This window comes from Bos javanicus, chromosome 3 (genome assembly GCF_032452875.1).
Source record: "Bos javanicus breed banteng chromosome 3, ARS-OSU_banteng_1.0, whole genome shotgun sequence".
In the NCBI taxonomy this organism is placed as follows: Eukaryota; Metazoa; Chordata; class Mammalia; order Artiodactyla; family Bovidae; genus Bos; species Bos javanicus.
Genome location: NC_083870.1, coordinates 8,601,395 through 8,624,713, shown reverse-complemented (window position 1 = coordinate 8,624,713; position 23,319 = coordinate 8,601,395). Strand labels below are relative to the sequence as shown.

At 44.5% G+C, this 23,319-nt stretch overlaps 1 protein-coding gene and 1 pseudogene across 1 annotated transcript in view; one reads left to right on the top strand and one right to left on the bottom strand.

The window, feature by feature from the left end:
* Positions 1–5,396: 5,396 nt before the first annotated feature.
* The window catches only part of F11R (F11 receptor), a 45,223-nt gene continuing 27,300 nt past the window's right edge, over positions 5,397–23,319 (bottom strand). The window contains exons 4-12 of the mRNA XM_061401105.1: positions 9,702–9,770; positions 9,444–9,551; positions 9,081–9,227; positions 8,579–8,781; positions 8,114–8,216; positions 7,869–7,976; positions 7,637–7,649; positions 7,272–7,320; positions 5,397–7,131 (exon numbers count right to left, since the gene is read on the bottom strand). Coding sequence (XP_061257089.1) covers positions 7,096–7,131; positions 7,272–7,320; positions 7,637–7,649; positions 7,869–7,976; positions 8,114–8,216; positions 8,579–8,781; positions 9,081–9,227; positions 9,444–9,551; positions 9,702–9,770 — 836 coding nt within the window. The 3' untranslated portion in view covers positions 5,397–7,095. The remainder of the gene's footprint in view (positions 7,132–7,271; positions 7,321–7,636; positions 7,650–7,868; positions 7,977–8,113; positions 8,217–8,578; positions 8,782–9,080; positions 9,228–9,443; positions 9,552–9,701; positions 9,771–23,319) is intronic.
* LOC133238218 (small ribosomal subunit protein uS10-like) lies at positions 18,906–19,268 on the top strand (annotated as a pseudogene).

Below are 23,319 nucleotides of genomic sequence, written 5' to 3'. Positions count from 1 at the left end.
GGAACAACTTCAGCCGCATCAGCTCTCCTATGATTCCTACATGTGTAAAAGCTCCATGAGGGAAAACATAAGGCTGTTTTTCACCTAAATCTGCTTATCTCAAACTCTAAAGAATGGTCATCTTTCTCACACCTTTGTAAAAAATCTGTGATGTTTCTGCCAACAGTGACATCCCTTTTCAGCATGGACATCTTTAAAAATTTCAACCTGCGTTCCTTGGAGATGCAGATGACACCACCCTAATGGCAGAAAGTGAAGAGGAAGTGAAGAGCCTCTTGATGAAGGTGAAAGAGGAGAGTAAAAAAGCTGGCTTAAAACTCAACATTCAAAAAAACTAAGATCATGGTATCCAGTTCCATCAGTTCATGGCAAATAGATGGGGAAAAAATGGAAACAGTGACAGACTTTCTTGGGCTTCAAAATCACTCCAGATGGTGACTGCAACCATGAACTTTGCTGACAAAGGTTCATATAATCAAAGCTATGGTTTTTCCAGTAGTCATGTATGGACATGAGAGTTGGACCATAAAGAAAGCTGAGCCCTGAGGAATTGATGCTTTTGAATTGTGGTATTCTAGAAGACTCTTTAGCGTCCCTTGGACAACAGGGACACCAAACCAGTTAATCCTAAAGAAAATCAACCTTGAATATTCGTTGGAAGGATTGATGCTGAAGCTAACACACCAATACTTTGTCCATCAATGCAAAGAGTTGATTCATTGGGAAAGACCCTGATGATGGGAAAGATTGAAGGCTGGAGGAGAAAGGACAGAGGATGAGATGGTTGGATGGCATTATCGCCTTAATGGACATAAGTCTGAGCAAACTCCAGGAGATAGTGAAGGACAGGGAGGCCTGACATGCTGCAATCAATGGCCTTGCAAAGAGTGAGACATGACTGAGCAACTGAACATCAACTCCCCTCCAAAAATAGATATTGATGGGTAGCAGAATATGCCACCCCAAAATATGCCACTTTGGCATACTGCTTATTTCAAGCTGAAGAGAATGAGTAGTGGATACAAGAAAAGCCCTCTGCCCTTTCCCTATTTGCCTAAAAGCAGGACATAAATTCATTAAGGTGCCTCTCTACCTTTACCAGAAAGGACAGAAGTTAATCACCAGAGACAACTCTAGCCTTTAGCCCAGAGACAGCCCAAGAAAAAAATCTATACAACAAACCTAACATTCATGTCCCATTAGTTTCTCCCACATACTTGCTGTCACTAAGTCGCTTCAGTCGTGTCCGACTCTGTTCAAACCCATAGACGGCAGCCCACCAGGCTCCCCGTCCCTGGGATTCTCCAGGCAAGAACACTGGAGTGGGTTGCCATTTCCTTCTCCAATGCATGAAAGTGAAAAGTGAAAGTGAAGACGCTCAGTTATGTTCAACTCTTCGCAATCCCATGGACTGCAGCCTACCAGGCTCCTCCGTCCATGGGATTTTCCAGGCAAGAGTACTGGAGTGGGGTGCTGTCGCCTTCTCCGCTCCCATATGTTTTACCATCTGAGCCACTAGAGAAGCCCCCCATATACTTACTTCCCTACAATTTGCCAATCCTGGAAAGTCTTTTTCCTTTTGTCTGGTCATTTCACTAAAACTTTATTCTTTTGTTATGCTGTATACGCCCAAATTGTCTTTTGTCGGTCTAATGACAGGTCCCCAACTGAAGAACCTAGGAGGGTAGTGGGGAAATGATTTTTCTTCCCCTACAAGGTAGACTTCAAGTGTTCTGTGTGTAAACAGAATTAGATCACAAGTCTCTTAGGAGTGTTGTCAAAATATTTGTGGGAAAAGGTGAGAGAGAGAGATGCCTGGAGCCTTAGGGGTTGTCCCTGCTCCTTGCTTATCCCTCTGGCCACACTGCTGTTGCCAGGCTCCTCCCAGACCAGGATAAATGGACCTCATTCTCAGCATTCAGCCTTTCCTGTATAGCTTGACGCCTCCCCAAGGAAGGTTTCAATGTGCTCCTTCCTGGCCACCTCAACAGTTAAACTGTGAGCTGGGCTCAGAGACAGAAGAGGGCTGAAAACCCAGGAGCCCAGCCCCCTGGGAAAGACTCCACACCAGGAAGTGAATGAGGCTGCTCACTGTCTTCTCAGCCCTGTACCCCGTTCCACTGCCTCTACAGCCCACACACCAAGAACAAAACGCAGGCTTCAAGGCCCGGGACCCTCTGTCCCCCATCTCTCTTCTGCTTGTTTTCATTTGGCTAGCACTTAAAAATCAAGGTGAGAATGTTAGTGAGAGAGGATATATGTAAACCTATGGCTGATGCATGCTGAGGTTTGACAGAAAACAACAAAATTCTGTAAAACAATTATTCTTCAATAAAAAATAAATTAATTAAAAAAAAATGTTGGTGAAAAATCTGGCTTAAAATTCAACATTGAAAAAATCTGGCTTTCCATTCACTCCTTTCCTGCAGGCTCCAGGGATTTAGCCCTTATTCTAATTCAGATGTTCCCACTTACTCTGTTGTCCGAGTTTCTTTCTCCACAGGGATGTCACAGACCTGGACCAAAGAAATGTTAAAGTCTATGTTCAAAATCAAATGAGGTTAGGTTCTTTAGCTTCTTGATAGCTCAGTTGGTAAAGAATCTACCTGCAATGCAGAAGATCCCGGTTTGATTCCTAGATCAGGAAGATCCACTGGAGAAGGGATAGGCTACCCACTCCAGTATTCTGGCCTGGAGAATTCCAGGGTCTGTATAGTCCATGGGGTCACAAAGAGTGGGACACAACTGAGTGACTTTCACTTTCACGAATAAAATAGGGTTTCTCTGGTGGCTCAGATGGTAAAGAATCTGGCTGCAATGCAAGGAGTTGGATCCCTGTGTCAAGAAGATCCCCTTTAGAAGGAAATGGCAACCCACTACCACATCCTTGCCTGGAGAATCCCATGGACAGAGGAGCCTATAGTCCATGGGGTCACAAAACTATAAATTTTATTCTCTGGAGGTATCTTTGAGCTCACCGAGTAGACTCTATGAGCCAAATTCACCTTTCTGATTTGTAAAAAAAAAAAAAAAACAAAATTTATGGAAGAAAGTTATCATTGAAATTAAACCATGGCAGACATGTCCAAAAAACATTGCAGAGATTTGATCCCTTTGATTCTTGAGGTAGATGAATGTGTGGAGATGGCAACCAGTGGGCAACAGAACAGTATCAGAATGGGGTAATATGAATAGCATCATCACATTAGAGGACTTCCAGTGTTTATGCTGCTGTGTTCACCAGAGAAACTGATTGCTTCTTCACATCCCCTCTCCAGCATGTCTTACCATGATATAAAAATCGGATTGTATATATTTTCTTCCCACTCCAGTATTCTCACCTGGAAAATCCCATAGGCAAAGGAACCTGGCGGGTTACAGTCCATGGGGTCAGTCAGACACGACTGAGCAGGTCACATGCACACATTCTTTCCACCATACAACACCCCTTCCTTAAAGCTCTGAAGGGCACATTCTTAATTATAACCAGTCTTCTTTCTTCGACATCATCCATTGATTCTAATTTTCTCCCTTGGGGACATCCATCCAGTAATCTTCAAATATCTAACTTTGTCTTGCTTGAGTCTTTGATTCTTTGGGTTTTACATGGTTTCAGAAGTTTCTAGAACGCAGTTTTAAGTCCCTTCACCATCCATATCACTTTCTATGAAGATATTGTCTGTAATCGTCTTAAAAGTTAACCCTAACCCTAACACAGAACTTCATATAGGGTTTTAGCACTATCAGCAAGGAGTATCTCTCTGCTTCTAGACATCCTACATTTTCCCAACTTTATACATGGAGAATTGGTTTTGCCAGTCCAAAGATACAATCTTACACTTACTACTATTGAACTTCTAAGATGCAGTTTATCACTCCTGCCTGTTGAGATCTTTTTGTATTCTCATTTTGCCAACTACTGAAGCTGCTGTTTTCGCTCCTCGTTGCCCACAAATACGATGTGCCTTGTTTGCCACCTGGGCCACAGGCAGTGACATTATCTCTCATTCCAGAAGGTGGCACTCACAAGCCCTTCATTTTACCAAGAGCTTCATAAATACTAGTCACAATCTGTACCGTAGGTACTGTTGGGGTGTCACAATTCAGAGAAAACCCCAAGTGTCATTGCTCTCTCCTAATCCTCACATACACACCTCCCCAGAGAAAGCTAAATTCTGTCTCCAGCTCCTCCTGCCCTTTCTCATGCAGGGTCACTGTGAGCAGAACATAAGCTACCCAGCCTCTTCTGAAGCTGTCCTGAATCCTAGATCTACACTTGGCTAGGTTCCTTAGCATTTCTGTGCCTCTTTTTCCCAATCTGTGAAATGGGGATAGTGGTAATATACAGTAACTTTATGAATGATAGTAATTATCCAACAAGCAACTGGGGGATTCCCTGGTGGTCCAGTGGTTAGGGCTCAGGCTTTCACTGCCATGGGCCAAGCGTTCAATCCCTGGTTGGAGAACTAAGATTCCACAAGCTCCAGCGTGGCCAAAAAAATTACAAATTCCTCTTCTTAGAAAAGTTCCATTTCATACTAGATTTTTACAGCTAGTACCAAGGAACGGACAATAAATTGCAAGAGCTACAAAATTAGAGATTTTTTAAAGTGCAAGTGGCTCAGACGATAAAGCGTCTGTCTACGATGCGGGAGACCCAGGTTCGAGCCCTGGGTTGGGAAGATCCCCTGGAGAAGGAAATGGCAATCCACTCCAGGACTATTGCCTGGAGAATCCCATGGACAGAGGAGCCTAGTAGGCTACAGTCCATGGGGTCGCCAAGAGTCGGACATGACTGAGCGACTTCACTTACTTACTTCACTTCAAGTGCAAGTTGTCCTTTCCTCATTTATCTCCTTTACTGATCTGTCCCATGCCCCAGCATGCAGAAATGGACCAATCTATTTCCCACTTTCCCCTACCTCGATCTGCAAATCCTATTAACACAGGAACAACAAACATATCCTTAATGTTCAATCATTTTATCTCTAATCAGGTTGGGTCCATGTCTAAAACACGAATCTCTACAGAATCACCCTGTTCTCCAACACCAAGTCTCCTTTTAATATAGATTATATTCATTTGAAACATTACCATTCAAGTACAGTCTAATGGTAAGTGAAAATGAAGTGGCTCAGTCATGTCTGACTCTTTGCAACCCCATGGACTATAGCCTGCCAGGCTCCTCCATCTGTGGGATTTTCCAAGCAAGAATACTGGAGTGGGTTGCCATTTCCTTTTCCAATGGTAAGTTAAACTGAAATCTAACCACCAGATACTGTAGAAGGATATCCCTGATCTCTTAAAGACTACAGGGAAGATAAGTGAATGTCAAAGTCACTCTGGGAGTTCCAATTCTTTAAAGCTAGAACTTCAGAATTTAAACAAACTCAATGTGAAAAATAAACATTTATTACAAAAATTAGTTTTAACATTCTAAAATGAAAGCAGATGAGGTGTTTTCCAACTCAAAGGGGCTGTTGTTAGCTGGAGAAGTAAATTCCAAGGCTGGTAATTACTGACTCATACTCCTCAAGTGACCTAGGGAGTGAGGAACCATTTGCTCCAGACTTGCAAGAGCAATGATTCACCTCTGCCTCCCTGTGCCCTTTGCTCCCTTTACTCCTTCCCACCCTGTCTCCCAACCAGGAAGCTGAAACATACTTTGATATTTTCATTCTTACTGAACCGTTTCACAGTCTCTACTTTCATTGCCTAATTAGATTTTATTTCCATCTGGAAAGCCTATTTTTTACTGGTGCATGACAATATGATTTGTTTTGTTTTTCCTCCTGGACCCTGGATGAAAAGAAAACTCAGTTCTGGGAGGGGCTGTTAGTCAGATAAGGGTGCAGAATATGGTGAAATGGTGCTCAGTATCCTCCACAAAATTAGCAAAATCAATCCTAGAAGATCCCTTATTTGCCCTCTTGCTAGTTAATAAATAGACTACTGGGTAAAGGGAGAAATAGATTCAAGGGCAAAGAAGGGTCCAGATGGGATGAGGGAAGCAGGGCCCGGCGTGCCTAGCCCACTCACTCCTGCTCTCACTTACGCCTATCCTCTAAATAAAGTAGTAGTACTACTTTAAACTACTAGTAAAGAAGTGGTTCTCCAAAGGATTTGAGAAATCCTGCCTCAGGCCCTGGAGCAGCTTTTCCTGTAGCCTCTGGGAAGTATACTAGCGCATCTGGGTTGGCAGAGGTGGGAGGGTGGTCTTCTTTCACTGGGTGAGTCAGATCAAGTAGAACCTGGAGCACAGCATCACTTCAGCCAGGTGCTCGCCTCCTACCGCAAGAGGACTCTGGAACACTAGATTTCAACATAGGACCAAGACCACACACACACACACGCACACACACACTCACACGCTCAGCAGAACTGACTGCTACACAAATTTCCATAACCCTGCAGACACATCTTAAAAGGGCAGGTCGAGTTTTTCCAACCAAGAGAAGGGTGATAGCTTGAGCTACCCACTCCAGCTTTCTTATCTGCAGATCAGCGTCTTGTTTTCCCTACAGACACAGTTGTCAGTCTGCTTGTGTTCGGGAAGAGGATGATGCAGGAGGATCCCAGTGGCACTTCCCATGGAAGACAGAAGAAAGTGGCCTGCAGAGGTGGCAGAGACTCGACACCGTTTCCAAACAACCATTCCAGCTGCTCCAGTCTCCAGCCCCCACTCTAGAACAGCTGCACCAGGCCTCAGCACGGCAGGAAGGAGTCAAGAAGCCAGACTCCAGATTCCTATCTGAAAACCACTACATGCAGGGGGCAGTGAGTACCCCACTGCTCTTGTGGTCTACTTGTGGTCAGCAGGCATCAGTCAGGACTTCTCTCTGATCCCTTGTAGGGCTGGGACAAGAAGGTTTGAAACAAGTCCCAGGCCACTCAGCAGTGGTGGGAAAGGAAGGGAGGCAGGAAGGTGCACATTGCTGAAATTATTATAAAACACAACCTAAGATAAAAGTGGGGGCCCCTGAGGGGGCTCGAAGACACATAAGGCATCCTGTGAAACTACAGGCATCAGGGGCCAGAGTCTGGTAGCACCTGAGTAAGGCAAGCACTGAGGACAGGAGAGAAGCTGGACCAGGGTCACACCAAGAATGACGAGGTCTGTCTGAACTCCCCCTGGAAAAATAAAACATCCAAGTCAGCTCTCGTCAGTCTTCTCTAGCTGCTAGATAATCCCCAGAATACATGTGAACATGGGCTGGAAACCCCCAACTCCAGCCAGGGGGCCCTCCCCATCCCAGGGCAGGCATACTCACGTCACTTCGAGCATTGGGCTGGCTGTAAATTACCTTCTTATTGGAGGTCCTAAAGACAAGCCAGAAGATGGAGACACTCAGCATCCCCCCTCGCCCCCGCCGTCCCTCTCCTTAACCTCCGCTCATTAACGTTAGAGGTCAGGACTGAGAACTTCACGGGCGCGTGGAGCTCTCGGTAGGCAGGTTTGGGTGGAGGGAGAAAGGACAAGCACAGGGCCGCAGTGGACCATGGTAGGAATCCAGATGTTCTCCCTACCAGGCTGGTCGCCTCCCCTCCAACCTCTTCCCCTGGGCACATTTCAGCTTCAAACCATTCACAAACACGTTCTCAACCTCAGAGAGCCCCTGGACAGCAGCTCACTCACCCTTTCTTTGCTCCTGAAAGACAAGAAATGGGACCATGAGTGTCAGCAGAGTAGAAGACAGCATGGCACCGGAAGATGGGGAACCCAGTGTGTGGCCCTGAAACACGGGTGAGCCATGCTTCCCGGGAGGTAACCCAGCACACAAAGGCTCAGTACCAGGTCGGCACTCAGGTGGCACTCAAGAATCAGGACCCGAAGCAGGGAGGATCCACCGTTGAGGGCAAATACTCACTGTCAAAGTAGCCTCGGCTATAGGCGAACCAGATGCCAAAAATCAAGGCTCCCAGGAGAATGAGTGTTACAAAGACAGCTGCCACGATGCCCCCAACATTGAGCTCCACTGTGGGATACAAGGGAGAGGTCAGGCGCCTGAATACGCCTTCACGGCACTGACAGCACCACCAAAGCCAGGACGGAAAGCAGACCTCAATCCGCACCCCAGGTCTGAGCGCAAGCCCCAGCCACACCCTCACTCACCAGCATCCATGTGCACGGTGTCTGACTTCACGGGGGACGCATAGCCATTCTGTGCCTGACAGGTGAAATCTCCAGTGTCAGAGGCCGACACGGGATCAAAGATCTAGCGGGCAGAAAACGAATTGGCTTCCTGCTTGAAGAAGCCACTTACCTCTCTTTTATGTCTCCTGACCCTCATGCCAAAGTTACCTTGCCGCTTGCTTTTTCCCCACCTTCAGAGCTTCTATAACCCTGCACCCCATCACATACACCTTTTACCCCAACCCCACCTGCACTGCCTGCAGTGCAGGAGACCAAGGTTTGATCCCTGGGTCGGGAAGATCCCCTGGAGAGGGAAATGGCAATCCACTCCACTATTCTTGCCTGGAGAATTCCATGGACAAAGGAGCCTGGCAGGCTACAGTCCATGGGGTGACGAAGAGTCCGTCATGACTGAACAACTAACACACACACACACATCCCTACCAACTCCCCTGTCTTCTGGTTCAGGGTGTAGGAAGAGTTGCTGAAGGCACGGTTGCTCTTGGGTTCCAGAGGCATCTCTACTCCATCCTTGAACCACTTGTATTCAGATGGCGGGGAGCCATCTCTCTCTGAGCAGGTCAGCACAGCTCGGGTTCCAATGGTAACAGAGGAGGGGACGTTGACTGTAGGCTTGGATGGAGGCACTGGAGAGGGAGAGAAGGTACTGGTCACAGGGGTGGGAGGGCTGCCTGCAGGCACAGTAGCAGGCACCCCCCATCTATCAGCTCTAGCCCTCTGTCCTTACTGTGCCCTTAGTTTCCCCCTAACCAGGCGCTTGTCACTCTCTGGCAGCACCAGGACTCTGAATACTCTCCTCCCTGCCCCACCTGCAACCTGCCATGAGCATGCTCACTATCAGTGAGCTCTGAAGCTTAGCAGAGTCTGCTAAGGGTTTAGGGAAGCAACCGACTGCAAACCCACACAGAACACCTGCGGCACGTACCGAGCACGATGAGCTGGACGGTGACCTCCCCGTAGGTATTGCCGCCCTCATCAGAGACCATACAAGTATACATCCCCGTGTCTTTCCGGGTCACAGAATGGAAGGTGATGCCAGTATCCGAGAAGGTCACTCGGTTCTCATAGGAAGCTGCCAGGGGAGAGGAAGCAGGGGCAGAGTGAGCTGGAGAGCTGAGAGAAGCTGATGACGGCAACACCCAAGGCACAGGGGCTCTCTTCCTCCCACCAGCAAGGGCGATGGGAAGGCCCTGGAGACTTGAGCCCCAAGGTGCCCCCCTCCCCTGGAATCCAAGCACAACCAATCCCTCTACAAATAGGCAGTCAGCAAGGAGATGGAGCGACTCACCAGTGATTTTGTTGTTATAGCAAACGAGACCTCTGATATCACCATGGGTAAACTTCCACTCCACACGTGGCGAGGAGAAGCCCGAGTAGGAGCAGGACAGCTTGGCAGCTGCAGGCAGAATCCAGGTGAGTTGGAGGAAGGAGCAGCAGTAAATGGACCCAAAGCACCACGTGGGTTGGATATTCCCCAAAGGTCTGCCCCTGCTCGCCTCCCTCTCACCCCAGCCCCCACCATCCCCCACAGCGCCTCCCAACTCACGGTTATTCTCAGGAACTCTGACTACCGGTTCATAGGTTTGCACCGCACCCCTGCCCAATGCCAGGGAGCCTGAGAAGAAGAGAGGTAGGTCCATCAGGAGTGGACAGAGAAATGCCATGGAGAGGGAAGAGCAGTCCCAGCTGATGGAGCATCTGGAGCCGGGACCCTCTGTGCTGAGATCTCAAGGTCAAGGGATTCAAGAGATCCAAACTCCTCTCAGATTTCACACCCTCTCACCATCTTCTTCAAATGTTTTTTGCTAAACTGCAGGCCAATACTTGTTTAATCAATGGAAATAAAACATTTATTTCTAAGGCAATGTCCTTCATTAAAAAAAAAAAAATTTCCCTCTGTGACTATCAATAATCTAATTAGTTCCTACCAGTCCAAGAACAGCTTCCCAAATGACATTTCATGGTTCAGAGAAAGCGTCTCAGTAAATAATTGTTGTCACTAGTCAGACAATCCTGGCAGGAAGCCAGAAAGCTGGAGGCAAAGACGGGAAAGAAAAGAAGAGGCAGTAATAGGGTAATAATACTCGCCATTTTGAGGGCATTTTGTGCTTTTTAAGGTGTTTTCACATACATTACTTCGTTTGATCCTTGAAACAAGAAAGACAGATCAGCAGGACAAGTATCATCCCAGTTTTACACAAGGAACTAAAGTAAAGAAACGTTTCTGTGATCACATAGCTGGTTCTGGACCAGAACTGGGCTCAGATCACCTCAATAGAATCTCAATCACTGGGTTGGGAAGATCCCCTGGAGAAGGAAATGGCAACCCACTCCAGTATTATTCCTTGGAAAATCCCACAGTCAGAGGACCCTGGTGGGCTACAGTCCATAGGGTTGCAAAGTCGGACACGACTGAGCAACTTCACCTTCACTTCTGCCCAAAGGAAAAGGGAAAGAAAAGGTGGTGTGTGTGATGGGGTTGAGAGAGGAGGTGAGAGACAGGCTAATTAAATAACACGGTGGGAGAGAGGCAGCAGGTTCACAGGAGGGGCCGACACTCCAAAACAAGCGCCAGCACAGGACTCTGGGATGGTGATACAGTCAGCAGCCTGCACTTGCAGAGTTACTCTCAATTACGCTTTCCAAGCCCAAACTGACGAAAGATGCTTTAGTCAAAATCCTGTCTTTCTTAGATAAATGCAAGCACATCTGTTCAATGCAAGTATATTTTTCCTTTATTAAATTACTCATATAACTGAGCATGCAAAAGTAGGAAATCAAGAGATACCTGGAGTAACAGGCAAGTTTGCCTTGGAGTACAAAATGAAGCAGGGCAAGGGCTAATAGAGTTTTGCCAAGAGAACACACTGGTTTTAAGCAAACACCCTCTTCCAATAACACAAGAGAGGAGTCTACACATGGATATCACCAGATGGTCAATATTGAAATCAGATTGATTATATTATTTGCAGCCAAGGATGGAGAAGCTCTATACAGTCAGCAAAAACAAGACCGGGAGCTGACTGTGGCTCAGATCATGAACTCCTTATTGCCAAATTCAGACTTAAATTGAAGAAAGTAGGGAAAACCACTAAACCATTCAGGTATGACCTAAATCAAACCCTTTATGATTATACAGTGAAAATGACAAATAGATTCAAAAGATTAGATCTGATAGACAGAGTGCCTGAAGAAGTATGGATGGAGGTTCACAACATTGTACAGGAGGCAGGGATCAAGACCATCCCCAAGAAAAAGAAATGCAAGAAAGCAAAATGGTTGTCTGAGGAGGCCTTACAAATAGCTGAGAAAAGAAGAGAAGCTAAAGGCAAAGGAGAAAAGGAAAGATACACCCATTTGAATGCAGAGTTCCAAAGAATAGCAAGAAGAGGTAAGAAACTCTTCCTCAGTGATCAATGCAAAGAAATAGAGGAAAACAATAGAATGGGAAAGACTAGAGATCTCTTCAAGAAAATTAGAGATACCAAGGGAACATGTCATACAAAGATGGGCACAATAAAGGACAGAAATGGTATGGACCTAACAGAAGCAGGAGACATTAAGAAGAGGTGGCAAGAACACACAGAAGAACTATGCAAAAAAGATCTTCCTGACTCAGATAACCACAATGGTGTTATCACACCACAATGGTGTGATCACTCACCTAGAGCCAGACATCCTGGAATGTGAAGTCAAGTGGGCCTTAGGAAACATCACTAGGAACAAAGCTAGTGGAGGTGATGGAATTCCAGTTGAGCTATTTCAAATCCTAAAAGATGATGCTGTGAAAGTGCTGCACTCAACATGCCAGCAAGTTTGGAAAACTCAGCAGCAGCCACAGGACTGGAAAAGGTCAGTTTTCATCCCAATCCCAAAGAAAGGCAATGCCAAAGAATGCTCAAACTACTGCACAATTGCACTCATCTCACACACTAGTGAAGTAATGCTCAAAATTCTCCAAGCCAGGCTTCAACAGTACATGAACCGTGAACTTCCAGATGTTCAAGCTGAATTTAGAAAAGGTAGAGGAACCAGAGATAAAATTGCCAACATCCGTTGAATCATCGAAAAAGCAAGAGAGTTCCAGAAAAACATCTACTTCTGCTTTATTGACTATGCCAAAGCCTTTGACTCTGTGGATCACAATAAACTGGAAAATTCTTCAAGAGATGGGACTACCAGACCACCTGACCTACCTCCTAAGAAATCTGTATGCAGGTCAGGAAGCAACAGTTAGATCCAGACATGGAATAACAGACTGGTTCCAAATTGGGAAAGAAGTACTTCAAGGCTCTATATTGTCACCCTGCTTATTTAGCTTATATGCAGAGTATATCACAAGAAATGCCGGGCTGGTTGAAGCATAAGCTGAAACCAAGATTGCTGGGAGAAATATCAATAACCTCAGATATGCAGATGACACCACCTTTATGGCAGAAAGCAAAGAAGAAGGCTTAAAATTCAACATTCAGAAAATTTAGATCATGGCATCTGGTCCTATCACCTCATGGCAAATAGATGGGGAAACAGTGGAAACAGTGTCAGACTTTATTTTGGGGGCCTCCAAAGTCACTGCAGATGGTGACTGCAGCCATGGAATTAAAAGACACTTGCTCCTTGGAAGAAAAGCTAGGACCAACCTAGATAGCTTATTAAGAAACAGAGACATTACTTTGCCAACAAAGTCCGTCTAGTCAAACCTATGGTTTTTCCAGTAGTCATGTATAGATGTGAGAGTTGGATCTTAAAAGAAAGCTGAGTGCTTGAAGAATTGATTCTTTTGAACTGTGGTGTTGGAGAAGACTCTTGAGAATCCCTTGGACTGCAAGGAGATCCAACCAGTCAATCCTAAAGGAATCAGTCCTGAATATTCATTGGAAGGACTGATGCTGATCTTGAGAATCCCTTGAACTGCAAGGAGATCCAACCAGTCAATCCTAAAGGAATCAGTCCTGAATATTCATTGGAAGGACTGATGCTGAAGCTGAAACTCCAATACTTTGGCCACCTGATGCGAAGAACAGACTCATTGGAAAAGACCCTGATGCTGAGAAAGATTGAAGGCAAGGGGAGAAGGGGATGACAGAGGATGAGATGGTTGGATGGCATCACTGACTCGATGGACATGAGTTTGAGGAAGCTCCAGGAGTTGGTGACGGACAGGGAGGCTAGCATGCTGCAGTCCATGGAGCTGCAGAGAGTCGGACACAACTGAGCAACTGAACTGAACTGATTACTGAATATAGTCTCTTGACCCCTGAGGCTCCCTTTTCTCATCTGAAACATGAAGGGTTTGAACTAGATATTCTGTGAAATCCTCTAGGTTCTTTTTCTTGTTTCTTTCTCTTTTTTTTATAATAAATTTATTTATATTTGGTTGTGCTGGGTCTTTGTTGCTGCATGCGGATTTCTCTAATTGCTATGGCTTGGGGCCATCCTTCATTGTGCAGTGCACAGGTTCTGGTTACAGTGGCTTCTCTTGACGTGCAGCACAGACTCTAGAGCACAGGCTCAGTAGGTGGGGCACACGGGCTCAGTTGCTCCACCATATTTGGAATCTTTCCAGATCAGGGATCAAATCCATGTCCCCTCTCTTGGCAGGAAGATTCTTATCCATTATACCACCAAGAAAGTCCCTCTTTCTTTCTTCCTTTCTTTTCTGGCTTAAACATTTAGAGAGGATTTTTATGTAATTTATTTCAATTTGATACAACCACACTGAATTAGCCAGGCTAAGTATTCTCTCTCCCATTTTATACATGAAAAAATTGAATGTCTAAAAGGGTAAGTGGAAGATCCCAGTTTTTATAGCTAGGAAATGACAAAACTCTGATTAGCATACAGGTTACTCCTATCCCTGCTTTCCTCCCTTATTATACCATATTTTATACATCATGCTGCTTTTCAGAAAAGCCACTGGTTTAACGGAGGCAGTGCTTCCCAGGTAGCTCAGTGGTAAAGAATCTGCCTGCCAATGCAGAAGACACGGGTTCGATCCCAGGGTTAAGAAGAGCCCCTCAAGGAGGCAAATACTGGAGTGGCAACCCACTCCAGTATTCTAGCCTAGGAAATCGCATGGACAGAGGAGCCTGGAGGGCTACAGTCCGTGGGGTCTCAAAGAGTCAGACACAACTGAGCACACATGCCGTAATGGAAGGAAACTATGTACTAAAATATGATTCTTTTAAAAGTCAGGTCCATTTTATCTCTAAATCACTTCTAATCATATTATTTTGTGTCTGTATATTTGGCACTACATTTCAAAGTCAAATCTATAATCAACTGTAACAACAGACACAGAAATTAAAGCAAATAACCTTTACTAAATTGAAATCTGAGGACATGGAAGTTCTCTGACTCAGCTCTCATCAAGGATGCTGATCATGAAATGTTTTGATTTTTTGCCCAAGTCAACTTTCTCTGCTTTGATGATGGGAATTTGGGGGTTTTTTTTTAAGATTCTCAAATTTTACAATTTGCTACCTGTGATGTGCACTGAGATACTCAAAACCAGATCTCTCTTCAGGAATGAAAGACTCGTCCTGGTTGCTGGACTACTCCCAGAAGAAAGCCTGCTGCTGTCATCCCTCTCTTAGGGCAACCAGAACACTCGCCCAGGGGCATGCCTCCTACCAGGCAGAACAGGGTCAGGGTACCAGCATCCGATGCCTGATCGAGAGGAGGTAGGGAGTTAGGATTCTGGACTTTCACTGCTGTAGCCTGGATTCAATACATGAGTGGGGAACTGAGATCCAGCCAGTCCTGTGGCCAAAAATAGAGAGGGAGAACCAGCAAGAACTGACTTTTGGGGACCTCCCTGGTGGTCCAGTGGTTAAGACACTGTGCTTCCAATGCAGGGGAAGCGGGTTCAATCCCTGGTCAGGGAACTAAGATGGCACATGCCATGTGATAAAAAAAACAAGTGGGGTGTGGGGAGGACATATAAAGCCCCAGCTCTGTGTCCTACCTCCCCAACTTGGGACAACAATGAAGGGCTCTTCCTGCTTCAACATTCCCGGTGCAGAAGGCTGAGGCCTTGTTGGGACTACAGTGCAGCTCAACTTCTCCCTCTGCCCAATCCGGCTTCCTTTCCATAGGTGTGCATGTCAGGAGCACTCCCTCATAAATGTCCTAGGACAGTAATTGACATCTCAGAGTTGGCTTCCCAAGAAGCCAAACCTATGACACCACCCAAATAAAGAACAGCTTCTAATTAAGCTAAAAACTAGCCCTTGAAATAAAAGGCCACCTAAAAGAAGACAGATAAATAAACCACAGCATATGAATTTGATGATTATTTCTGCCTTACTTCTAACTTTAACCAAAGTTCTTTTTTGAGTCCTCTCAGGTCATCAGATCTAGAGCGTGCTCAGGAATGACACCACCACATAGATTCACAAACACACTGGACAACAGGCATCTTCCCCTTCTCATGAAATCTGACCGCTACTACCTAGTCCAGGCTTCTCTTCTCTTATTTAAAATACAGGGCCCTTTACCTCATGGCCTTCCCACCCTCCTCTGATGCAGGCACTGCTGACTTCCCCATGACCTGACTGCAATGTTCAGAGTTCTACTGTGACTGCGTATTGCACCATGAGTCAAGTCCTTCCTTCCTAGTGACTGCAGGACACCCCAGTCATCCTGATTCATGGTCCCCTTCTCATTCCAGAACAAGCCTCTGGAACCAGCCTGCCTGCATTCAAATCCCAGCTCTGTTACTTATAATTTGTGTGACCTGGGCAAGCCACTTTGAACCTCAGTTTGCCCATTTGTAAAATAGGGATAATAACAGTTTCGATATCAAAGGGCTGTTGTTAAGAGTTAAACAAGTTACTACAAATAAAGGGCTTATAAGAGTGTCTGACCAACAGGAAGCACCCAGTAGGTATGATGCCTTATTATCATTATCATCTGCCCATAGGTCCTTCTGTACACACTTCTTTTTCTGACTTCAAAGTAAGGCATATAAGTAAATGTAAACACTTCTGAAAAAATGCTTACATTCCAGCCCACCAAACCATCTCCTCTATCACTGTGACGTAGCCTTAGAAAGACTGACTCTTTTCTAGAACCACCATGTATAGACCAGCAGAGTTGAGGGCTTTCCCTCATCACATCCCAGCTATGTCACAACATCCACGATTTCCACACCCATTCTCCTCATCTATTTTATATTTTCCCTTACCGCATCACGACCTCCCTTTTGCATTTAACCTTGGATCTATATTTGGCATACTGTATGTGTGTTAGTCGCTCAGTCATGCCAACTCTTTGTGACCCCATGGACTATGGCCTGCCAGGCTTCTCTGACCGTGGAATTTTCCAGGCAAGAATATTGGAGTTAGTAGCCATTCCCTTCTCCAGGGGATCTTCCCAACCCAGGGATCAAATCTGGGTCTCCCACATTGCAGGCAGATTCGTTACCATCTGAGTATACTTGGCATAACGTACATACATACAAGTATCCTACTATTGATAATTAACATGGTAAACCAAAACAGAAGAAAATTTCACCTTTTCCATTGTGATGTTTAATTTACCCTTAAGTTCACAACAAGAAAAGTTACAGAGTCAAAGGTATCAATAGATTTTTGGTGCCTTCCTGTACAGAAAACCCTCACTTAATCTTGCACCCTTCTCTGGTTACAATTTTTTCCTCCCTTCTTCTCTAAACTTCTTAAAGAAGTAGTCTACACATACTGTTTGCAACCCAACATACGTGTTCACTGCTCAGCCTACTTCAGTACATCTTTGGCTCTCAACCTGAAATTAAAATTGCTTTTACTAAGGGCACCAATCATGGTATTCCTCAATTTTAAGATACCCTGATTATAAGATAAAACACTGATTTAGTAAAAACTTCTTGGGGGGAAATTAAATATATACAATAGACTTATATTGGCTGTAAGTCACATCCCAATTTCTAAAACATTAAGATAGCCTTAGAATTAAAATATCCAGTATTTGCTTTTTCAGTTACCGTCTGTGCTCTTGGTAAGATGTTTGATCTTGCTGACTACTCCACTTTTAAGTCATCACCATCTTTCCTTCATTCTAGTCAATCAAGCACTAAGCACTACAATGTCATCTCCCAAATCTACCCAAATTTTTTAGCACCATCACCATCTGTTGTTCGTTGTTCAGCCACTAAGTTGTGTTCTGACTCGGCAATTCCACTGACGGCAGTACGCCAGGCTTCCCTGTCCTTCACTATCTCTTGGAGTTTGCTCAAACTCATGTCCATTGAGTTGATAATGCCATCAAATCATCTTTCGCTCTGTAGCCCCCTTCTCCTTTTGCCCTCAATCTTTCGCAGCATCAGGGTCTTTTCCAATGAGTCTGCTCTTCATATCAGGTGGCAAAGTATTGGAGCTTCAGCTTCAGCCCCAGTCCTTCCAATGAATATTCAGGACTGATTTCCTTTAGGATTGACTGGTTTGATCTTGCAATCCAAGGGACGCTCAAGAATCTTCTCCAGCACCAAAACTCAAAATCATCACCTGGAGAATTGCATTTAGTCTTTCAGTTGTTTTCTCTGCCTTGTTTAATCTTGGCCCACTTGCATCCATCCTCCACCCCACTGATGGAGAAAGAGTTAACATTTATTGAGCACACACTATATGCCAGGCACTGCTATGAGCACATTACAGGGACTACCATTTAATCCCTACAACAACCTTAGGAGTTGGATGATACTGTTATTATCATCTCTTTTCTACATGGGGAAACTGAGGCCCAGAGCTACAGATTCAAACCAGAGCAGTCCAGTTCCAGAGACTGGGCTACACTATACAGCCTTCTGGAAAGTCCAGATCTCACACTTGCTTCAAGCTTCCAGTGATTCCACATTGCCTGTAAGATAAAATCCAAATTTTTCAGCCAGGCAATAGTTCTAGCAAAACCCAACCTGGTGATAAGTTTATCATCTTCATCACCCTCTCTACTCTTGCAATTTACCCCCCAGCAATACAAAACTACTTAAAATTCCCAGCAAAGAGTCTCACAACCTCTGCTTTTGCTCATGCTATTCCGGCCATGCGGAATACCCTTTCCCCTCTTTCTTCATCTGGCCAGCAGATATTCATCCACATTATTTTCTGGAAAATGACTTGGCCCACTCCCAATCCTTCCTCCATCTCCTTCCTAGGCTTGCACTACACCACGCAAAACACTGTCAAAGCACTTCCCATATTATAATGACATCATCTATGTGCCTGCAGGTCTCCCCTATCAAGCAGTAAACTCCCAAAGGAGCAGGAACTATGTTAATCTATCATTCTTTCTCATCACTTAGCATAAGTACAAATTAGTACAAATTGACACGGAATAACACAGAACCTTAACAAATCAGGTCAGAGCAAATCATTCACTATAACGTCTACTTGTTAAGATAAGACCATTTTTCAAATTGACAGATGAGGCACACCCCCACCCCCCCAAAAAAACTTGATTCAAAACACTAGCTTTAAAGCTGTAGGTATCTGCCTGCACAATGGTAGACGCTGGTTTCCCGCATGCAGAAGTGTGCAGAGCCAAAAGTGGAAGAAGTGTCAGAAGGTTTTCTAATGCAAGGTCTAAAATGTGGGGAAATGGACAAAAGATGTGAATCCATTTAAAACACCCCCAGCTCTTTGAGGAAAACTCAGCTGCTGCTGCAGCAGAGCCTGGAGTTACCTGCTCCAGCTCCCTGACTCACTGCTTGCTCTCGCCAAGGAACTAGCCTGCAGAAAGCCCCACAGCCACAGTCATGGCTTTTGAAGATACAGAAAGACTCCTGTGGAGCCAGAGCTGACAATTCATAGGATTAGAATCACCCTCACCAGCTGCAACGTGAAGTCTTTGGAGAAGGTATGTACTGACCTGATCAGAGGCCCAAAGGGAAAGAATCTCAAAGTGTAAGGACGGGTTCGGATGCCTACCAAAACCCTGAGAATAACTACAAGGAAAACTCCTTGTGGTGAAAGTTCTAATATTTGAGACTGATTCCAGATGAGGATCCATACACAACTCAATGACCTGCACAGTCCTGAGATTGCCAAGCAGATCTCTTCCATGAATACGGAGCTAAGAGTCAAGGCTGAAATCACCACTGCAGAAGCTTAAATTAACATTTTTCTAAATACTGACAACCAGTTGTTAAACAAACAAAAAAACCTATTTCTTTCATGATCACAAGAGCAACCCAAGTAAGCCCAAGCCCAAGTCATCTGAGGAGACACCTGGCTAGATCATTGCTCTTTCTGCCAAATCTTCAAAATGGTTTCTGGGGTTTAAGGATTGAATTGTATTCCCTCAAAATTCATATATGAAAGCCCTAACTTCAGAAAGTAACTGTATTTGGAGACAAGCCCTTTAAGGATGATATAATTGTTAAAATGAGGCCCTTAGGATATGCCCTAATCCAATCTGATTGGTGGTGTTCTACAAAGAGACACTAAGCAAGCTCATGCCATAGAGGGAATGACCAGGTGAAGAGACAGCAAGAGCATGGCCACTGTAAGCCAAAGAGAGGTTTCAGAGGGAGCCATCCCTACCAGCACCGTGATCTTGGACTTCTGGGCTCCAGAACTGTGAGAAAATAAATTAGTGTTGTTCAAGCGACCTAGTCTTTGGTATTTTGTTATGGCGTCCCAAGCAGACCAATACAAAGGTTCAAACTGGACATCAGCAATGGCATTCTGGTTGAACCCCCAGTCACTATAGCCTTGACTCAAGTATGCATGATGACATGAACAGTGAAAGAATCAACATGCTGCACAGCAAAGGAAACCACCAACAAAAGGAAAAGGTGGGTCTTGCCTACAGTGTAAGACTCACGCTTCTAAGACAGGAGGTAAGGGTTTGATCCCTGGTCCAGGAACTAAGATCCCACATACCACACAGCATGCCCAAGTAAATAAATAAAATTTAAATTTGTTTAAAAAAAAAAAAAAAGCTAAAAACGCAACCTAGAGAATGGGATAAAATACTTGCAACTCACTTAACTGATAAAGGATTAATACCTAAAATGTATAAAGAATGCATACAAATCATAGTTAAAAAAAACCAAACAAACCACACCTAACCAATCTATTTTAAAAACTGTCAGAGGATCTGCATAGACATTTTTCCAAGGAAGACTGACATACAGATGGCCAACAGGTACATGAAAAGATGCTCAACATCATTAATTATCAGGGAATGTAAATCAAAACCATAATGAGATAACACCTCACACTTGTTAGAATGGCTATTATCAAAAAAGACAAGAAACAGATTTTCTGGTGGTCCAGTAGTTAGAGATCTTTGCTTCCACTGCAGGGGGCATGGGTTTGATTCCTGATCAAAGAACTAAGATTCCACAAGCTCCCCAAACCCAGAAAAGACAAGAGACAACGAATGCTGGTGAAGACACGGAGAAAAGAGAACCCTTGTGCAAACCTCATGTTGGTGGGACTGTAAATTGATACAGCCACGATAGAAAACAGTATGGGGTTCTTCAAAACGTAAAATGTGGAAGTATCATATGATCTGGGGCTCTCTCTACCCAGGTGGCAAAGAAGAGTCCGCCTGCAGGAGATGCAGGAGAAGCAAGAGATGCAGCTTTGATCCCTCAGTTGGGAAGATCCCCTGGAGTAGGAAACGGCAACCCACTCCAGTTGTTCTTGCTTAAGAATCCATGGACAGAAGAGCCTGATAGGCTACAGTCCACAGGGTCGCAAGAATCAGACATGACTTAGCGACTAACAACAAATCTAAGGAGAAAACAAGATGCAAGTTACCTTCCTGACAGTTGTTTTCCTCTCAGTCTCTGCCCCCAATTCCTGCCCGGTCCTGCAAAGACTCAAAGGCTAAGGATCCCTTACCCTCCACACAACTCTGAGCTGGAATCCAGGCTCCCGCACTCACAGACCTCGTGTGAGTCTCAACAGCACTTGCTTCCAGTACAGACATCCCCTTTTTCCCTTCACACTGGGGCCAGCAGAGTTAGCCGAGGCTTCAGCGCACACAGAATACACGATGGAATATCACTGAGTCATTACAAAGAACGAAATCTTGCCATTTGTGACAACAGGGATGGACTTTAAGGGCATTATGTGAAGTGAATTAAGTCAATCAGAGAAAGTCCAAATACCATATGATGTTACTTATATATGGGATCAGAAACAAACAAAAAAACTCCAAGCTCACAGACACAGAAAACAGATTGGGTGCTTGCCAGAGGCAAGGAGAGAGTGGGGGGCAAAAATGAGTGAAGAGGATCAAAAGGTACTAACTTTCAGTTAGAAAATAACTAAGTCATGGGGATACGACGCGCAACACGAACTATAGTGAATAATGCTGTACTGCATATTTAGAAGTTGCTAAGATATACAGATGACACCACTCTTATGGCAGAAAGTGAAGAGGAACTAAAAAGCCTCTTGATGAAAGTGAAAGTGGAGAGTGAAAAAGTTGGCTTAAAGCTCAACATTCAGAAAACTAAGATCATGGCATCTGGTCCCATCACTTCATAGGAAATAGATGGGGAAACAGTGGAAACAGTGTAAGACTTTATTTTTCGGGGCTCCAAAATCACTGCAGATGGGGACTGCAGCCATGAAATTAAAAGACGCTTACTCCTTGGAAGAAAAGTTATGACCAACTGAGATAGCATATTCAAAAGCAGAGACATTACTTTGCCAACAAAAGTTCGTCTAGTCAAGGCTATGGTTTTTCCAGTGGTCATGTATGGATGCGAGAGTTAGACTGTGAAGAAAGCTGAACGCAGAATTGATGCTTTTGAACTGTGGTGTTGGAGAAGACTCTTGAGAGTCCCTTGGACTGCAAGGAGATCCAACCAGTCCATTCTGAAGGAGATCAGCCCTGGGATTTCTTTGGAAGGAATGATGCTAAAGCTGAAACTCCAGTACTTTGGCCACCTCATGTGAAGAGTTGACTCATTGGAAAAAGACTCTGAAGCTGGGAGGGATTGGGGGCAGGAGGAGAAGGGGACAACAGAGGATGAGATGGCTGGATGGCATCACTGACTCGATGGATGTGAGTCTCAGTGAACTCTGGGAGTTGGTGATGGACAGGGAGGCCTGGCGTGCTGCGATTCATGGGGTCGCAAAGAGTCGGACATGACTGAGCGACTGAACTGAACTGAATAGAGTAAATCTTAAAAATTCTATCACAAGGAAAAAAAATTCCATAACTATATATGATGACAGATGTACATTTATTGTGGTGATCATTCTTCAATAAATATAATTGTTATATTATTATTTTGTACATCTGAAACTAAAATGTTGTATGCAAAATATACCTCCATAAAATAATTTTTTTTAAAAACCAACAGAAATTTTTTTTGGAAGGGACCCTAGGGACCCTCTGTCCCATCCTTTTCTAAATATATAATTTTGTTGACTTTTGACTGTGCTGGGTCTTCATTGCTGCACAAGCTGTTTTCTAGTCTCGGTGGGCAGGGGCCACTTTGCGGAGCACAGGCTGGAGGGCTCAGGCTCAGCAGCTGTGGCCCCTGGGCTTAGCTGCCCCACAGCATGTAGGATCTTCCCAGACCAGGGGTCAAAGCTGGGTCTCCTGAACTGCCAGGTGGATTCTTTACTACTGAGTCACCAGGGAAGCCCAACAAAGCTAAACAAGACCTCTGCAAGGTTTGTCCTCTGAAAGGTTTAATTCATTATATCCAAATTCTAGACACATGTTACTGAGCATGACCAAATAAATGTAAAAAAGCATGAATAATAAGATAATAGCAGCTAATATTTCTTGAATACTATGTACCAGATACTCTTCTGAGCCCTTTACAGGTCCCATTTAATCCTTGTAACAATGCTATGAAATAAATTTTATTATTGCTCCCACCTTACATATGCATTAATTGGAGCACAGAAATAAGTAATTTGCTCAAGCTCTCAAAGCTAGTAGGAGGTAGAGCTAGGATTCTAACCAGGTAACCTGGCTCCAGGGTACAATAAATTATACAACTAAGTAAAAATAAAAACAAACAAAACTAACCATATTGCCATGCCAAAAGTTAAGGTAGATCAATTTATTCAGAAAAATAATCCTAGGATATACGTAAAGGTATCTCTAAGAATAGATTCCAAACCCTTGACAGTGCATATTATCTGAGAGGTGAGAATACAGGCAACTTTTCTATGTTTCTATGTTTTCTA